This window comes from Pongo pygmaeus, chromosome 13 (assembly GCF_028885625.2).
Source record: "Pongo pygmaeus isolate AG05252 chromosome 13, NHGRI_mPonPyg2-v2.0_pri, whole genome shotgun sequence".
NCBI classification, from domain to species: Eukaryota; Metazoa; Chordata; class Mammalia; order Primates; family Hominidae; genus Pongo; species Pongo pygmaeus.
This window is the reverse complement of record NC_072386.2, coordinates 37,903,776-37,920,488: the sequence shown is the minus strand read 5'-3', so window position 1 is coordinate 37,920,488 and position 16,713 is coordinate 37,903,776. Positions and strand designations below refer to the sequence as shown.

Genomic DNA, 16,713 nt, shown 5'->3' with positions numbered 1-16,713 from the left:
AATTCTGGGTTGAAAATTCTTTTAAAAATGTTGAATATTTGCCCCTACTTTCTTCTGGCTTATAAGGTTTCTGCAGAGACATCTGCTGTTGGTCTGATGGGCTTCCCTTTGTGGGTAACCTGACCTTTCTTTCTGGCTGCCCTTAACATTTTTTCCTTCATTTCAACCTTGATGAATCTGATGATTATATGTCTTGGGGTTGCTCTTCTCAAGGAGTATCTTTGTAGTGTTCTCTGTATTTCCTGAATTTGAATGTTGGCCTGTCTTGCTAGGTTGGGGAAGTTCTCCTGGATAATATCCTGAAGAGTGTTTTCCAATTTGGTTCCATTCTTTCCATCACTTTCAGGTACACCAATCAGAGTAGATTTGATCTTTTCATATAGTCCCATATTTCTTGGAGGCTTTGTTTGATCCTTTTCATTCTTTTTTCTCTAATCTTGTCTTCTGACTTTATTTCATTAAGTTGATTTTCACTCTCTGATATCCTTTCTTCTACTCGATTGATTCAGCTATTTATAGTTGTGTATGCTTCACAGAGTTCTCATGCTGTGTTTTTCAGCTCCATCAGGTCATTTATGTTCCTCTCTAAACTGGTTATTCCAGTTAGCAATTCATCTAACCTTTTTTCAAGGTTCTTAGCTTGCTTGCATTGGGTTAGAACATGCTCCTTTAGCTCGGAGGAGTTTGTTATTACCCACCTTCTGAAGCTTACTTCTGTCAAGTCATCAAACACTTTCTCCGTCCATTTTTGTTCCATTGCTGGTGAGGAGTTGTGATCCTTGAGAAGAGGTGTTCAGGTTTTTGGAATTTTCAGCCTTTTTGTGCTGGTTTCTCCCCATCTTCGTGAATTTATCTACCTTTGGTCTTTGTAGTCAGTGACCTTGGAATTGGGTCTCTGAGTTGGATGTGCTATTCCTTTCTGTTTTTTAGTTTTCCTTCTTTTTTTTTTTTTTTTTTTTTTTTTTTTGAGACAGAGTCTCGTTCTGTTGCCTATGCTGGAGTGCAGTGGTGCTATCTCGGCTCACTGCAAGCTCTGCCTCCTGGGTTCACGCCATTCTCCTGCCTCAGCCTCCCGAGTAGCTGGGACTACAGGCACCCACCACCATGCCTGGCTAATTTTTTGTGTTTTTACTAGAGAAAGGGTTTCACCGTGTTAGCCAGAATGGTCTCAATCTCCTGACCTCGTGATCCGTCCACCTCGGCCTCCCAAAGTGCTGGGATTAGAGGTGTGAGCCACCATGCCTGGCCTAGTTTTCCTTCTAACAGGCCCCTGTGCTGCAGGTCTGCTGGAGTTTGCTGGAGGTCCACTCCAGACCCTGTTTGCCTGGGTATCACCAGAGGAGGCTGCAGAACAGCAAAGACTGCTGCCTGTTTTTTCCTCTGGAACCTTTGTCCCATATGGGCACCTGCCAGATGCCAGCCAGAGCTCTCCTGTATGAGGTAGGTCTGTTGGCCCCTACTGGGAGGTGTCTCCCAGTCAGGATACATGGGTGTCAGGAACCCACTTCAGGAGGCAGTCTGATCCTTAGCAGAGCTTGAATGCTGTGCTGGGAGATCTGCTGCTCTCTTCAGAGCCAGCAGGCAGAGACGTTTAAGTCTGCTGAAGCTGCACCTATAACCACCCCTTCTCCCAGGTGCTCTGTCCCAGGGAGATGGGGGTTTTATCTGTATGTTTGGGGCTGCTGCCTTTTTTTTTTTTTTTTTTTTTTTCCAGAGCTGCCCTTCCCAGAGAGGAGGAATCTATAGAAGCAGCCTGGTCACAGAGGCCTTGCTGAGCTGCAGTGGGCTCCACCCAGTTTGAACTTCCCAGTGGCTTTGTTTACACTCTGAGGGTAAAACTGCCTACTCAAGCCTCTGCACTGGTTGACACCCCTTCCCCTACCAAGCTTGAGCATGCCAGGTCAACCTCAGACTGTTGTGCTGGCAGTGAAAATTTCAAGTTGTGGATCTTAGCTTGCTGGGCTCCATGGGGATTGGACCCACCAAGCCAGACCACTTGGCTCCCTGCCTTCGGCCCCCTTTCCAGGGGAGTGAACGGTTCTGTTTCACTGGTGTTCTGGCACCACTGAGGTATGGAAAAAAAAAAAAAAAAAAAAAAAAACTCCTGCAACTAGCTCGGTGTCTGCACAAACGGCTACCCAGTTTTGTGCTTGAAACCCAGGCCCTGGTGACATAGGCACTGGAGGGAATCTTCTGGTCTGTGGGTTGCAAAGACCAGAAGCACAGTGTCTGGGCTGGAGTGCACTGTTCCTAATGGCACAGTCCCTCACAGCTTCCCTTGGGTAGGGGAGAGAATTTCCTGACCCCTTGCACTTCCTGGGTGAGGCGACACCCCACACCCCACCTTAGTTGGAAATGCAGAAATCACCTGCCTTCTGTGGCGATCTTGCTGGGAGCTGCATACTGGAGCTGTTCCTATTTGGCCATCTTGCCAGCAATCCTGTCTTTATATCTCTTAAGCACTGGCCAAGGCCCAGTGTTTGACACATAATAGGTGCTCAATAAATATTTGTAAAGGAAGTTGAAAAAAACCAAAGTGTTCTTCATAAGAGTCTTATTTCTGCTTGGAATAGCACAGAGTACTCAGAAAAACAAAAGAAATCCAGTCAATTCCAGGGCTGGCACTTGGGGGAACAATGAGGTAAAGCCCCACTGGCTACCCTGCCCATTCTGCAGGTAATGGCCCTCAGAGTGGGACTGTACAGGGAGGAGAGGACTGGGGACAGCTCTGTTTTCTCGCTCTGTGCCTCTTGGGATTGTGGCATCAGCCAGAGCAGTTGTCATGACCCAGGTAACGACTGCCTTGATTGATTTTTGTTGGTTTTCCAAAAGTTACCAGTTAGGAAGTTGGGAGCTTTTGATCTTCCCTAACAGCTTCTTTGACCTTTCAACTCAGATTACCAAGAGGATAAACACTTTGCCAGCCCTTTCTCTGAGAGTTCCTCCCAATCCTGAGAGTCAAGGGCCTTGACTTACTGGCATCTTCCTCCCATTCCTGCACATCTTCCTGAGTGCCTCAATGGTTGTGTGCAAACATCCTCTCATCAACCAATCTGCGCCCATCTTCTGGGGGCCACACCACACGAGGCCCCTTTTGGGAATTTAGAAAACCTTATCTGTCTCCCTGATTTTCCTCCCTAGGGCCACACAAAAGCACTGGACTAAACAGCAGAGCAAGAGAGAGAGAAACAGACAGACAGAGAGAGGAGAGATAATGCAAGCATATCTTAGAAACGTCAATGTGGTGTGAGCCAAGAAAAATCAAACACATTCAGCTATTTGGTTGTGGGTTTTCAGGAAGTCAGGCCTTTGCATAGTGCAGATGCTGTACAATGGTATCTTGAATAAAGAAACTTAAATATTGCTTTAAGTGAGCCACACCTGTGTCATGCATCCTTTGGCAGGAAACCTATACTGTTGGGAGTCCGTACAAGAAGTCCTTTCTTGTTGTCTACTTGACAAGACATGGCTCTCTACTAGGCTGCATTATTTAAGGGCCAAGGTAATGGGATGGGGTTTTTCTTCTGTCTTTTTCAAATGAAGGAGCTCTTGAAGACTTATGATAAATTATGCTGGAAGTTATCAAAATATTCTATTCCAAGTGCTTTTAGAAATGATTTTTTTTAAATTTATTATTATTATACTTTAGGTTTTATGGTACATGTGCGCAATGTGCAGGTTAGTTACATATGTATACATGTGCCATGCTGGTGCGCTGTACCCACTAACTCATCATCTAGCATTAGGTATATCTCCCAATGCTATCCCTCCCCCGTCCCCCAACCCCACAACAGTCCCGGAAGTGTGATGTTCCCCTTCTTGTGTCTATGTGTTCTCATTGTTCAAAAAAAAAAAAAAAAAAAGAAATGATTTTTTTTTCTACTTTCTGGCATCACTAAATATGAAGCAAAGCCCAAGCCATGTGGTCACACAGACCTGGGTCTGGATCTCAGCCCTACCTTCTAGGAAATGACCAGGTATAAATTAGTTAACTTCTTTGTGCCTAAGTTTCTTTCTACTTATGCCAACAATATACATATTCCTACACTAGATGTTTCCTGAAATTACATAATATAGTTTACTGTGGGCCAATAACTCAAGGCCTTGGGCTCTCAGGGTTGAGAAGGACTTTTAGAATAAAGGCTGGCAAAATGTTCATCCTCTTGCCAATCTGAGTTGAAAGATCAAGAAGGTATTAGAGAAGATCAAAGTCTCCTGATTGGCAACTGCTGGCAAACCAACAGGAATCAATCAAGGCAGTTGTTATCTGGGTTATGACGACTGTCCTGGCTGATGCACATAACAAGAAAATGGAGCTGTCCACGATGCTCTCCTCCCTGTGCAGTCCCCCTTTGAGAGTCAGCCCCTGCAGCATGGCCAGGATAGCCACTGGGGCTTCTCTCATTGCTCTCCCCAAGGGCCAGCCCTGGGATGGACTGGATTTCCGAGTATACTGTGTGCTGTTCCAAACAGAAATGAGACTCTCACGAGGAACATTTAGTGCAGAATCCGATGCATATTAGGTATACAGTTTTGTTGAATGAGTTTGTGTGTGTGGTGCTATACTAAGAAGTAGAGCTGTTTCTCCTCCTCTCTCATAAGTTCTTTCACCTCTGGGGCAATGGCCCAAGAACTGACTTCAACAACAGTGGGTGGGTGTATTCTCTTGATTTGGTCTATACTCAGGTTGTACTTTGCTGATGTTGTTGCGTTCGGAGCACCCAGTACGTGATAATGGTAGATAATAACATCGATTAAAGTAATGATAGTAACATAGTTGATTAAAGTAATGATACTCACAAGAATGTTCAAGAAAATGTGAGTAACCTTCCTGCTTCAGACCTTCAGTTGCCCTTCTTACCTTCTCAGAGACAAACGCTGTGGTGGTTTTAAAACATGGTTGCAAATTCTTTGACACTTTTCCCAACAGGAGAGTGATATGCTATATGACACTGATGTATTCTAGGTAAACTTTTTGTTTCCTCCCTCTTTAATAAAGACACACTTATGACTGCTTTGGTCAATAGGGCATAGCAGAAGTGAATCTATGTAACTTCTGGGACTGAATCATCATAGACCATGCAGTTTCTGCCTTTTGTCACTGCAACACTCACTCCTGGAGTCCTGACTGACCTCTTATGTAAAACATTTCACGATCCTGAGGCCACCATGCTGTGAGGAAGCCCAAGTCACATGAAGAGGCCATGTTTAGGCATTCCAGTAGACAGTCCCAGCTGAGCCTAGCCTTTGAATCATTTCTGCCCAGGTGCCAGAAATGGCAAAGAAGCCTCCAGATGATGGTAGCCCCAAGATGAGATACACATAACCCTTCAAGTCTTCCTACTTCAGGCCACAGACATAATGGAGCAGAGACAAGCCATCCACCATGTGCCCTATTCAAATTCCTGATCGACAGGATCCAAGAGCAGACTAAAATGATGGTTGTTTCACACCACTAAGTTTTGGGGTAGTTTGTTATGCAGATTTGATAACCTGAACAATCAGTGTGATTGTGTGTCTGCTCAGAGAAATTTGTATCTTCTTAATGTCACTTTCTCTTTTTCCTTAAACTTAAAATTTTTTTTGTTACATAATAGTTGTACCTATTTATGGGGTACATGTGAGATTTTGATACAAGTGTACTTCCTTTTTCCTTTTAACACAAACTGAAGCAGAGTATGCACCCTGTTATGTACCACATGTTTTACAAGGAAACTATTTTTAAAATGCTTTACTTACAGGTTTGCGAACGTCAGGTAAGGTAATCCAGAGAGGAAACACTATGGGGAAAACAATCAGAAATGTGACTTGCTTGCGGGTTTCAGAAGGCCAGGCAAGGCTGAGAGGCTGGTCCTCCTCCTCATCAGCGGTCTGTGGTAGAAAAAGAGGTAAAATTAAACAAACAAACAAAAAAAATTAAATGTACACAGGCACAACCGCAGGAGCACAGAACAAAGGGGAAGCTCCATGTCTTATCAGGAGTTTTCTGGACTTGTTGCAGTAGCTTCATATGTGTGTTTTTGAGGTTTGTAAGATAAACCTCATTTGTCACAGTCTGAGTCCTAGGAACAAATAATACATCGTCCAGCCATGAGCACGTAAGAATTTTCTTTTCTCTCCTTGAACGCTCTTCAGCTTCTCATGTTCATCAACTGATTATTCAACTGGAGTGGGCTACAGCTACAGTTCACGAGCTTCTTATAACAAACCATATCTGTGGAGGAAAAGACTTGATGACCACCATCTCCCCATCTTTCCATTTCCTTGAAGACAGAGCCACAAGCTTCAGGCTCCTTGGGAAGGAGAGCACTGATAAAAAATATTTCTTTTTCTCTTCTTTTGGAACACTGATTTTCATCAGGCAAATGAAAGTAACCACAGAAACAATTCAGTAATACTACTAAGAGAGATTAACTTCCCACTGGCCTTGGAATAGCTAAGTGCATCGATTTTTGTGTGGCTGTGAGTTTTTTTTCTTTCATTGATATTTTACGTATTTATGGGGTACATGTATTTTTTACATGCATTGAATGTGTAACGATCAAGTCAGGGTATTTGGGGCCTCCATCATCTTGAGTGTTTATCATTTCTGTGTGTGGTAACATTCCAAGCCCTCTCTTCTAGCTTTGGAATATATAGCGTATTGTTGCTAGCTATGGTCACCCTAGTCTCCTAAGGAACATTAGAACTGATTTCTTCTATCTAACTGTAAGTTTGTACCCATTGACCGACCTCTCTTCATTTCTCCCTCTCACCCCCACACCCTTCTCTGGTTGTGAGTTGGTCACCTGCTTAACCACAGTTAAATTCTAAACCATTGTACTTGCAGACAAAGACGACTTATGCAAACATATGTCTCAGTCCTCAGAAACAGAAGGTAGAAGTCGAGCAAGACACTGAACCTGCAGAGGGTGTCAGAGCCAGGGAACAAACTTCAGAGTCTCTGACTTGCCAGCCAGTGGCCTGCGTTTTAATTTGTCAGCCCCTGAAGTCAGTAGCTTCTGAAGTCAGGGCTAGAAGAGATGGAGGGAGGGTCTGGGCCCAGCAGGGGGTGACCATTAGCCTGTCAGCTGAGCCCTCAACACTTCCAAAACAGCACTGTAGACATCATCAATCACTCCCTTCCCTGCTTGTTTAAAAATGAAAGTGCAGCAGTGGACCACGCATCAGATCTAAAAATATCAACAGTAACTTTTCCACTGATGCTTCCTTTTGAGACCATATAAATAACTTTAGAAAGCTTCTACCCCTGGGGCTCTTGCTTCCAGCACCACACACTTTTCAAACAGTGAGAGCACCCCCCTCCAGCACCTGTGTCCCTACAGAGGTGGCATGAGGGGCAGGCTTAGGTCAGCTGGCCTTGAGGGAGAGGTCAGGGCTGGGTGAGAGGCCGGGCTCGCAGCAATGCTATGTCTTGTTTATTTATCTGGCAAACCTGAGGTACTGCCGAAAGTATGTGTAGTGGTTTACACAATCTCTTCAACTCTCTCTAGGAGTTACAATTTGAAATAATAATTTAAAAAAGGGATGCCAAGCCATACTGAAAAGGGTTAGTAACAACAGGTTCTTCTGCTTCGGGTATATGTCCTTGGCAGTGGGTAAAAGAATTTGTAAACAGCAAATATGGTGGAATTAAAGGGATTAGGTATAATAATATGGCAGAATCAGGAAGTTGGCACAGTTTATTTTGGTCCCCTGGATCCTTTTTAAATATACACCTCATACTCCCTATTTCTTTGCTATGCAATTCACATATTATTCCATCCATTGCTTTCTTTCTTCCATCCTGAGGGCTTCCATCTTTGGTGGAAGTTTGGTGTGCTGGCTCTGGTCCCTCTTCTATGCCACCACTGTCTCTTCCTTGTGGATATAGCAGGTGTAGAGAATATCATTCCCTATTGGGCTCACCAGCCTCCCAAGGTATCAGCTAGCTACGTGAATAATCTTTGTGTCATGGGGCCAACGTGGATTAAGGAGATAGGTATATTTTCCTGTCTGTTCCCTCCCAGATACAATCCTTCTTGTTTAACCCAAATGAATGACTTTCCCCTTACCTCCTGGCAGATGCCCCAGAAATAGGCATGGGAGCCTTGGGGTATTGCGTCATTCTTAATAAATACCCCATCTCATATGAGAGATGATTTTTTTTCTAGCAGAGGGTCAGTCAGCTTCCCTGGAGACCCATCAAGCTGATGAGTTCATTAAGGCTCCTCCCCATTCTGGGATTGATGCCTCCCCCCCAGCTCTTCATCACTACCATCCACAATCTAGCAACTTTTCTCTCAACTTCAAGCTAACCTTTTTCTGATAAAACAAAAAGCAACTCTTTATGACTCATTATTTTAATGACACCAACAGATGGTGACATTTCATCAATAACCCTTCTGCTTATAACCTACGGATTAGCTCCTTTCTCCATCTGCCAAAGTCACCAGGCAGGCTTTGCCACTAGCAAATAGCAGAAAATAATAATTGTCTGTTTAGATGTATAAGCTCTAAACACACTACTGTCCAATGCAAACAATTAGCTATATGGAACAGCTTCCAAAGCTGCATTGGAGGTAGCTGTTGCTAGGGCAGAAATGGACTAGGAGAAGAGACTATATCTCAGGCTGTGCCAACAGGGCTCTCCATGGAAACTTCACAGCCTCCTGGGGGCCAAGTCCTGCTACAGGGAAGTACAGGAACCTAGAATCCTGGGGTGGATTTGAGAGGTCCCCCAGGAGCAAGGCTGTTGGCACACATTAGGTGAAATTATCTTTGCCAAGTACAGTCTCACTCTGGCTCAATGGGAGGCAGCTTGCAAGCTGGTTAGAGAAGTGGAAGAAAAAAATACTGTTCCAAGTTTGAGGCTTATTTTGTCTTTGTTCAAACTGGATGCTCCAGGGGAGAGGCCACTGGGGTTAGGGCAGTGATTTTCCAACTTTTCCTAGAGTTGTGGTATGCTGGCTTTGACCTTGTGACAACTCACCCTTACCTCCTAAAACTTCTGCAGAGTGTCCATAGAAAACAAAACAAAGCAAAATGGTCCAGAAAGGATTCAAATGGCTTTTGATATAAGGGCTTAAAATAGTTTGATATCTGCTGGGGTCTCTGTAGAAGTCCTAGAATTGTGTAAAGCTTTAGGGCCTTGTAATCTTTGATATGAAAAATCTGACACAAAAACATATGACTTTAAGTTCCCACATGATGGGTGGTGGTGTGTTGGTTGTCAGAACTTAAAAGAGTCAGTGCAGCTTGCTGGGCAGAGTAGGTGGTAGAGAATCAGGAATCCTGAGTTCCAGTGTTTGCTCAGGCTGTGATTCCTTGGGCAGTTACTACCAACACCTGCAAGCAGTCACTGAGCACCTACAGGTGCAAAGCACTGCATTTAATTCTAGGACTCGTGCTTTCGAGGAGTCTTGGATTTAAAAGGTAAGATGGAATGGAAGATTCCAAAGAATTACTGCAGTATTTATCCAGTTCCAGGGCTGCTGGCAGGTTAACGTCGCAAGAGACTACTGCTTGTCTTCCCGTATCTATTCTGCCTATTATGGACTGAATTGTGTTCCCCCTAGTCATGCCCCTTCCTTCTCCCCCAACCAAATTCATATGTTGAAGCTGCAACCCCCACCAGAATGTGACTTATTTGGAGATAGGCTCTTCAAAGAGGTAATTAAGTTAAAACAAGGCCACTAGGGTGGGTCCTAATCGAATCTGCCTGGTGTCCTTATAGGAGAAGATTAGGACACCTGGAGAGACAACAGGGGTTCCTTTGCACAGAGGAAGGGCCACATGAAGATGGGGACACAGCAAGAAGGCAGCGCCGGTAAGCAAAGGAGAGAGGCCTCCGAGGAAACCAACCCTGCCAAACACCTGCTGCTTGGATTTCTAGCGTCCAGAACTGTGGTAAAGTAGCTTTCAATAAAAAGTGATACAAATAAAAAGCAATATAGTGTAACAACTATTTACATAGCATTTACATTGCATTAGGCATTCTAAGTAATCTAGAGATGATTTAAAGGATATGGGAGGATATACATTTGTTATATGCAAATTCTACCCCATTTTATATCAGGGACTTGAGCATCCATGGAATTTGGTATCCTTGGGGATCTTGGAACCAGTCCCCCACAGATAGCAAGGGATGACAGTACTGCCTTTATGCTTTAACAAATAGAAAGCTTGCTTTTACCTAGCCTTGGAATAAAGACTCTGGTTTTCAGCCTTCTCGGCAAGGTGTGGCAATGTGATTAAGTTCTGGCCAAAGGATATATTGGAAGTGTCCTTCACACCACTTCCTGGATCTATCTTTAAAGGGTGTGGATGTACCCTTCCTCCTTCCTTCCTCTTTCTTGCTGGCTGGAGGGGACATTTTGACCACAGCAGAAGACAATCTTGGGCCATGGGGTGGAGGAACAATATATGAGGCTCTGAGTTTCTGACACCCATCAAGGGCCATTCGAGCCTTGGACTGCCTATACTGACTTGAGAGATAATCAGAAACTGATGATTGATTGCAATGCTTCCGGGACAAAGGCACCCACATGCTGTGACTTCGTTTGCTGAGCAGCCTGGGATCGCTCTACGAATTACACAGGAAGCAGGAATCTGGTTTCTCTATAAGATATCTTATTAATGCAGGTCAGGGGGCCACATGTTAACACTAGATGAGGTGTTAAAATGCAGGACTTAACCCTGGTTTTCTTGCTGTTTATAGGAAATTCTGCCCAAGTCATGCACCCACTTCACATCACAATATGTTCTTTCTCACAAGGATAATAAAAAGAGCACTCTCAAAAAAAAATTTATCTTATTCAAGCCATTGTTATTTTGGGTTTTTGGTTCTTTACGGTGCAAGTTTATCCTAACTGATCTAGTGTTCTCTTTATGAGGACTCAAGGGAGAAACAGCTCTCACATCTCAGCACTAAGAAAAGTCAGACCTCTTCTGAGAAACTAAAAAATCTTAGAAATACTATGAGTCATGTAATCGATGAGATTCTTTCTTTGCTTTGTTCACTGGGGAGTTCAGAGCCAAATTTGTAACCTGTACCCAACAATGACAGTGCTGGATCTGTGCTCACCATGTTGCAGTCTTACTACTGTCCTCTCTCATTTTGGGCTGTATTTTCTCAAAACCATTCATTTTATCCTTTTTCATCAGATGTATTTTTGTAAGTAGCCTCAAATATTGTGAAAAAAGGTGAGGCAGGCCTAAATAATAAAAGTAACATTCTTCAGTGGTGTAATAGAAATTTTAGTGTAACTTTATCAGGTTGAAAAGACTTGAGAGCCAGGCTTGGTGGCTCACACCTGTAATCCCAGCACTTTGGGAGGCCAAGGTGGGTGGATCACTTGAGGTCAGGAGTTTGAGACCAGCTTGGCCAACATGGTGAAACCCCGTCTCTACTAAAAATACAAAAATTAGCTAGGTATGATGACAGATGCCTGTAATCCCAGCTACTCAGGAGGCTGAGGCAGGAGAATCACTTGAACCCGGGAGGCAGAGGTTGCAGTGAACTGAGATCTTGCCACTGCACTCTAGCCTGGCAACAGAGGCTCCATCTTGGGGGGGAAAAAAAAGACTCGAGAGAGAATATAAATGTTATTCTAAGTGACAACTGGTAACAAATGGATAACTGCCTTCTAGGACTCTTATCAATACTGGAGGTTGAAATCTGGAGGTTTGGCCGTCAGAACTCTTACACAGCACAGAAGAGGAGTTTCACGGGTCAGTCAGCATCTACCAGAAGGGTAAAATCAGCTTGCCTTTATTTTTATCTGGTAAATGGGAGGTACAGCAGTAGCTGGTCCTGATGCTCATAGCATCATGATAATCCATTTAGCTTCTTTGCATGAACATCTTACACTTTTTCCACTTGAATTTGGTATAGATGTTTGCCCCCAAATAAACATCAGGTCTTTGGTGGAGAGGCCTAAGTTGGATTCACCAGTTCAGAGGTTGCCTCAGAAGCCAGAAAAATATTTCTTGGAGGCAACCCAGTTTCTTATTTTTTGTCTGTGAAGGGCACTGGGCAAGATTCCAGAGTGAAGGTGAGCCCACTTTAACACAATCTCTCCTATCAGAGAATTAAAGTGAAAACCCAGGAGGCATCTGAAAATAGGCCTAATTCAAGTTCAGTTTTATTGACTGGTAATAACATCTCATCACCAGTTCACAAGGAGCAATCTCAGAGGATCACCCAGGTTTGCCTAAATCCCAGTTGAGGCTTGATTCAGGCTGGGAGTGACGTTCTTACATCTCTCTCCTGGCTCACTTCCACACTTAGGAGTGCCACCTCTTATCATTGGGAAGCCCTTTCAGTGTGGCATGATGCTGGGTCAAAATAGAATGTCAGCACTTATGTATTTTACATAAAACATTTTACATAAAAACATAATTCATTGACTTTAAAAACACTAGTGCCTCTCACTGCCTTCTAGGCCCCACCAGAACTAAAACACTATGTTATTGCAAGGCAGAGCTTATTTGTCTCCTGGGATGTTTTAATGTGGGTTACCTTCCTGTACAAGAACTTGTTACTCAATTAATCACATGGATAATAATAGATCACAACAGACAAGCTGCAATCGTAGATGTCTGCAGTCATTTAGGAGCTTTAGGCCCCAAGAGAAGGAGCTCCAGAATTTCAGAGTAGAAAAGGTCCTGTCCTTGAGACCAGCCCCCTCATTTGATGGGTAGGGAACTTGAGATGGAGTGACCTGCTGAACAAAAGTAACAGTGCCAGGCCAACCCTGAGTAACCGCTAAGTCCCAGCTTAAGGATCTTCCCCTATTCCACACTCCCCGCTTACCTCGGTTCTAAAAATAGATACGAATGGGCTTTACATCCAGTTATACCAGGCTTCTCAGCTTTGTTTTGTAATAAATTTAACCTATTAAAATAAAAGCTAGGTATAGCAAACATGAAGTGTAGGAGTTCAGTCAGGGTGGTGGGAAAAACTGTAAGAGGAAATTATAGGAAAGAGAAGCAAACCTTCTTGGAAGGCCTGGGGGTGTTTTGCAAAGCTTCAGGGAAGAATGAGTTGAAGGCCGTGGTTCTTATCCTGGGGTAGAGGGTGAGAAGTAGGTACAAAATAATACAAGGGAGTTTATCTGAATAGCTTGTTTACTCATGTCTCTAGAAACCTGACCTTTAATCATCCATGTGTAACTACCCTGTAGTGGTGTTGACTCAAAGCCTTTGTCATTAAATCTGTGCTGAATAAATGCTGGCAGGGCCAGCTAGTCAAGGCATGCAGCTGCCACAACTCTGAGTGGCCCGGCCCCCTAGCTGCTCTTTCACTGAATATTGGTGTCTGAGTATGTTATTCATCCATCGTGCAGCCTGGGTCTGGGGGGCAGACCCTGGCAATGAAGCATTTAATTGACTTTTTTTTTTTATATTTTCTTGAGCCTAAAACTAATTTCTAATGGTCTGAATGGCTCACATTTTTTTCTTTTTTGAGACAGGGTCTCACTCTGTCACCTCTAGAGTGCTAGAGTGCAGTGGCATGATCTCAGCTCACTGTAGCCTCCATCTCCCTGGGCTCAAGCAATCCTCCCACTTTAGCCTCCCAAGTAGCTGAGACTACAGGTATGTACCACCATGGCTAATTTTTATTTTTTGTAGAGACAAGATCTCACTTAGTTGCCCAGGCTGACTCAAGTGATCCTCCTGCCTTGGCCTCCCAAAGTGCTGGGATTATGGGTGTGAGCTACTGTTCCCAGCCTCACATTTCTTTAAAAAACTGATAAGAAACATCTGAATGTTGTATTCTTTTCCTTTTCTCAGAGTCATATAACATCCATGGCAGCATTGAGAGTGAAATGAAGGGCAGACCTGGGGGTGTGTGGAGAGTAGGGGCCACTGAGATGCCCTCTTCTCTCCTTTAGTTCACTGAGTAACATCTCCAAGTTCCTAGGTGCAAATTTAAAAATGAAGTGCAGGTGCTAAGTCATCAATGAACATCAGGACCTCAAATATAAGTTAGGAAGAAAGACTTGTCTTTTAGCATCTCTACCCAAGAAAAAAGTATAGAGATTTAGCTCAGTTTGATGTAGGAGGAGGTGGCAACCAAGTGCACTGTGGCCAAAATGAGGGCTTGTGATTTTATGTGCACTTCATTGCTGATGTCACCCCTGATTCCCATAACTGTGGATAATCTTGCTCTGGCTACTTCTAAAATGGATATCTGGGGGACACTGTAGAAGATGGATTAAGCCCTTTATAACAATAAACTTTCCTGGGGCTAACTATAGCAAGAACTGAAATAGGAGATAGGTTATTTTCAGACTCCAACATTCAGTGTTCAAAGCCCAACAGAAGCCCCATGAGAAGAATATGCACAACAAAAACAGCATCATCTTTAAACAAGGAACTATCTGCTTCTCTACCTACCTCCCTCCTCTTTTGTTATTGAAGCATTGAAAATACTCTCTCTGACAAAGGTGGCATGTTTTATTTTTCCAATTAGGTTTCCTTGGAAACTGGTAAAAAGGTGTGCCTATATAGTGAGTGTGTGGGAGGCTCCTAGGAGAAGACATCTTGAGAGTGTCTTACCTAATTGCAGGGATGGTTGGAGAAGGGATTGAGAGACAAAGACCCACTTTTCATATGGTTTTCTACTAAATAGGAAGTCAAGCCCAAGGCTGTCTTAAACATAAATTCCATTCTTTTATAACATTGTTTTTATAAAATTAACTAGGATAATCCAGGAAGAGCACTTAGAAGAGTGTTTGGCACATAGTGAACACTCAAACATTCAAACAAATATTAGTTATTTAAAGTAAATATTTAGAAAAATAATTTCTTCAAAGACATGTAGGAGAAAAAAAGCTTGACTAGGTGAATTATAACATTTCCAGCAATACGATTCTATAATTATTTGATTTGAAGTTGGAAAATGCAAAAATTTTGTACCTCTATCTGTCCACTTATCCAATATTTATCAAGCATTCATTGACTTTAGTGATATCAATAATTTCTTATTCTCTCAGGCAATATGAATAAATAGAAAGCCTTTGTAAATAAGATGAAAGGGAAAATTTCACAGCCCTAAGGAGAAAATACGATTTTATTCCAGTAGGCAAGCTTTAAGTAGACTTTCTATCAGAAACAAAGCTTCTACGCAGGTGGCAAGACTCATAATATTGTGACATCTTAATTCTGTGTTTTGTGCAGAGCTGAAAACAATGATAGAGTTGGAACTCTTGAAGGTAAAATTACCAAAAATGCATAGTCACACTTTGAAACAGGGAAACGCTCTGAAATAAACAATTGTTTGCCAAATGAAAGGTGCCTCCCCAGAAACATTCCATAGAACACTCTCCATTTTGTAAGCTTAAATCACACTACGCATTTCACAAAGGAAATACCTATAAACTCCCACCCAAAACAGTGGCTGGCTCAGAAATAGTAAGTTATTCTCACCTCCATTGTTTCCTAAACATATTGCCTAATTAGTGGGGTCAACATACTAATGACCTTCATTATGTCAATGGACTACAAAAATAGAACATTATACTTGAAATTGAAATATGGAAGACTGACCCATAAAATTATTCACTACTGGGTTGTGGATCATTTTGGTCTCACCGACCCAAACACCTGACCTCAAAATCTCTAAGTGACACATGGAAAATGAACTTTTGGGACCCTGAAACTGTAGTTTAGGACTCGCCAAACAAGGTGTGCTGTGAGTCACTTGCAAAGCAAACCCTGAGTTCTGGGATGGCTTTCCTAAGGGCTCTAAGGCTGAGGATAAAGCATCATTTGCTTTTCTTCTTTGAAAAGGGTTGAAAACAGGGAGAGTCTGGAAGAAGAAAAACTGTTACACCACATGATAGAAAACAAGAGAGCTGTATTCAGAAAAGTTCAGTTACTCAACTCTGATGTCAGTCCCTACTGACTGTTACAGACTGAAAGTTTATGAGCCCTCCCCCCTACCCCCAATTCATATGCCCAAACTCGACTCTACACTCCTCTGTATTCAGAGATGAGGCCTCTAATGAAGTGATTAAGGTTAAATGAGGTAATAAGGGTAGGGCCCTGATGTCCAATAGGATCATAAGAAGAGATACCAGAAGGCTTGTGCTGTCTGTCTCTATGTCCCCCTCTTTCCCCCGAGGTGCACATACACCAAGGGGAAGCCACGTGAAGCCATAATGAGACGGCAGCCATCTGCAAACCAAAAAGGAAGCCCTTACCAGAGACTGAATCTGCCAGAACCGTGATCTTGGACTTCCAACCCCTAGATCTGCGGGAAAATAAACTGTTGTTTAAGCCACCAATTCTCTGGTATTTTATTCTGGCAGCCCCAGTAGACTAATACAATGCCCATAAGGATGTTTATCTTTTTCAAAGATCTCATTTTTGAATAGATCTTTTTGGCTTTGAAATAAATCATTGTGTTCACTTAGTTTATTTTTAAATTGTCCCTTTTTTCCACTCATTCTTTATTGAGCCATGGAAAGATCTCTTTATCTTTGTTCTTTTAATTTCTCAATGTCTTTGCATTTGTGTGTGTGTGTGTGTGTGTGTGTGTGTGTGTGTGTGTGTGTGTATATATTTTTTTTTTTTTTTTTTTTTTTTTGGAGACAGAGTCTTACTCTGTCACCCAGGTGGGAGTGCAGTGGCACGATCTTGGCTCACTGCAACCTCCGCCTCCCAGGTTCGAGCGATTCTGTTTCCTCAGCCTCCCAAGTAGCTGGGATTACAGGTGCCAGCCAC

General features: G+C 43.0%; 1 protein-coding gene across 4 annotated transcripts in view; it reads right to left on the bottom strand.

Moving 5' to 3' along the window:
- SLC24A2 (solute carrier family 24 member 2) overlaps positions 1–16,713 on the bottom strand; it is a 428,870-nt gene that overhangs the window by 37,441 nt on the left and 374,716 nt on the right. For all 4 annotated transcript variants that reach the window (XM_063650502.1, XM_054502072.2, XM_054502073.2 and 1 more), the window contains one exon: positions 5,740–5,871. In XM_063650502.1, coding sequence (XP_063506572.1) covers positions 5,740–5,871 — 132 coding nt within the window. The remainder of the gene's footprint in view (positions 1–5,739; positions 5,872–16,713) is intronic.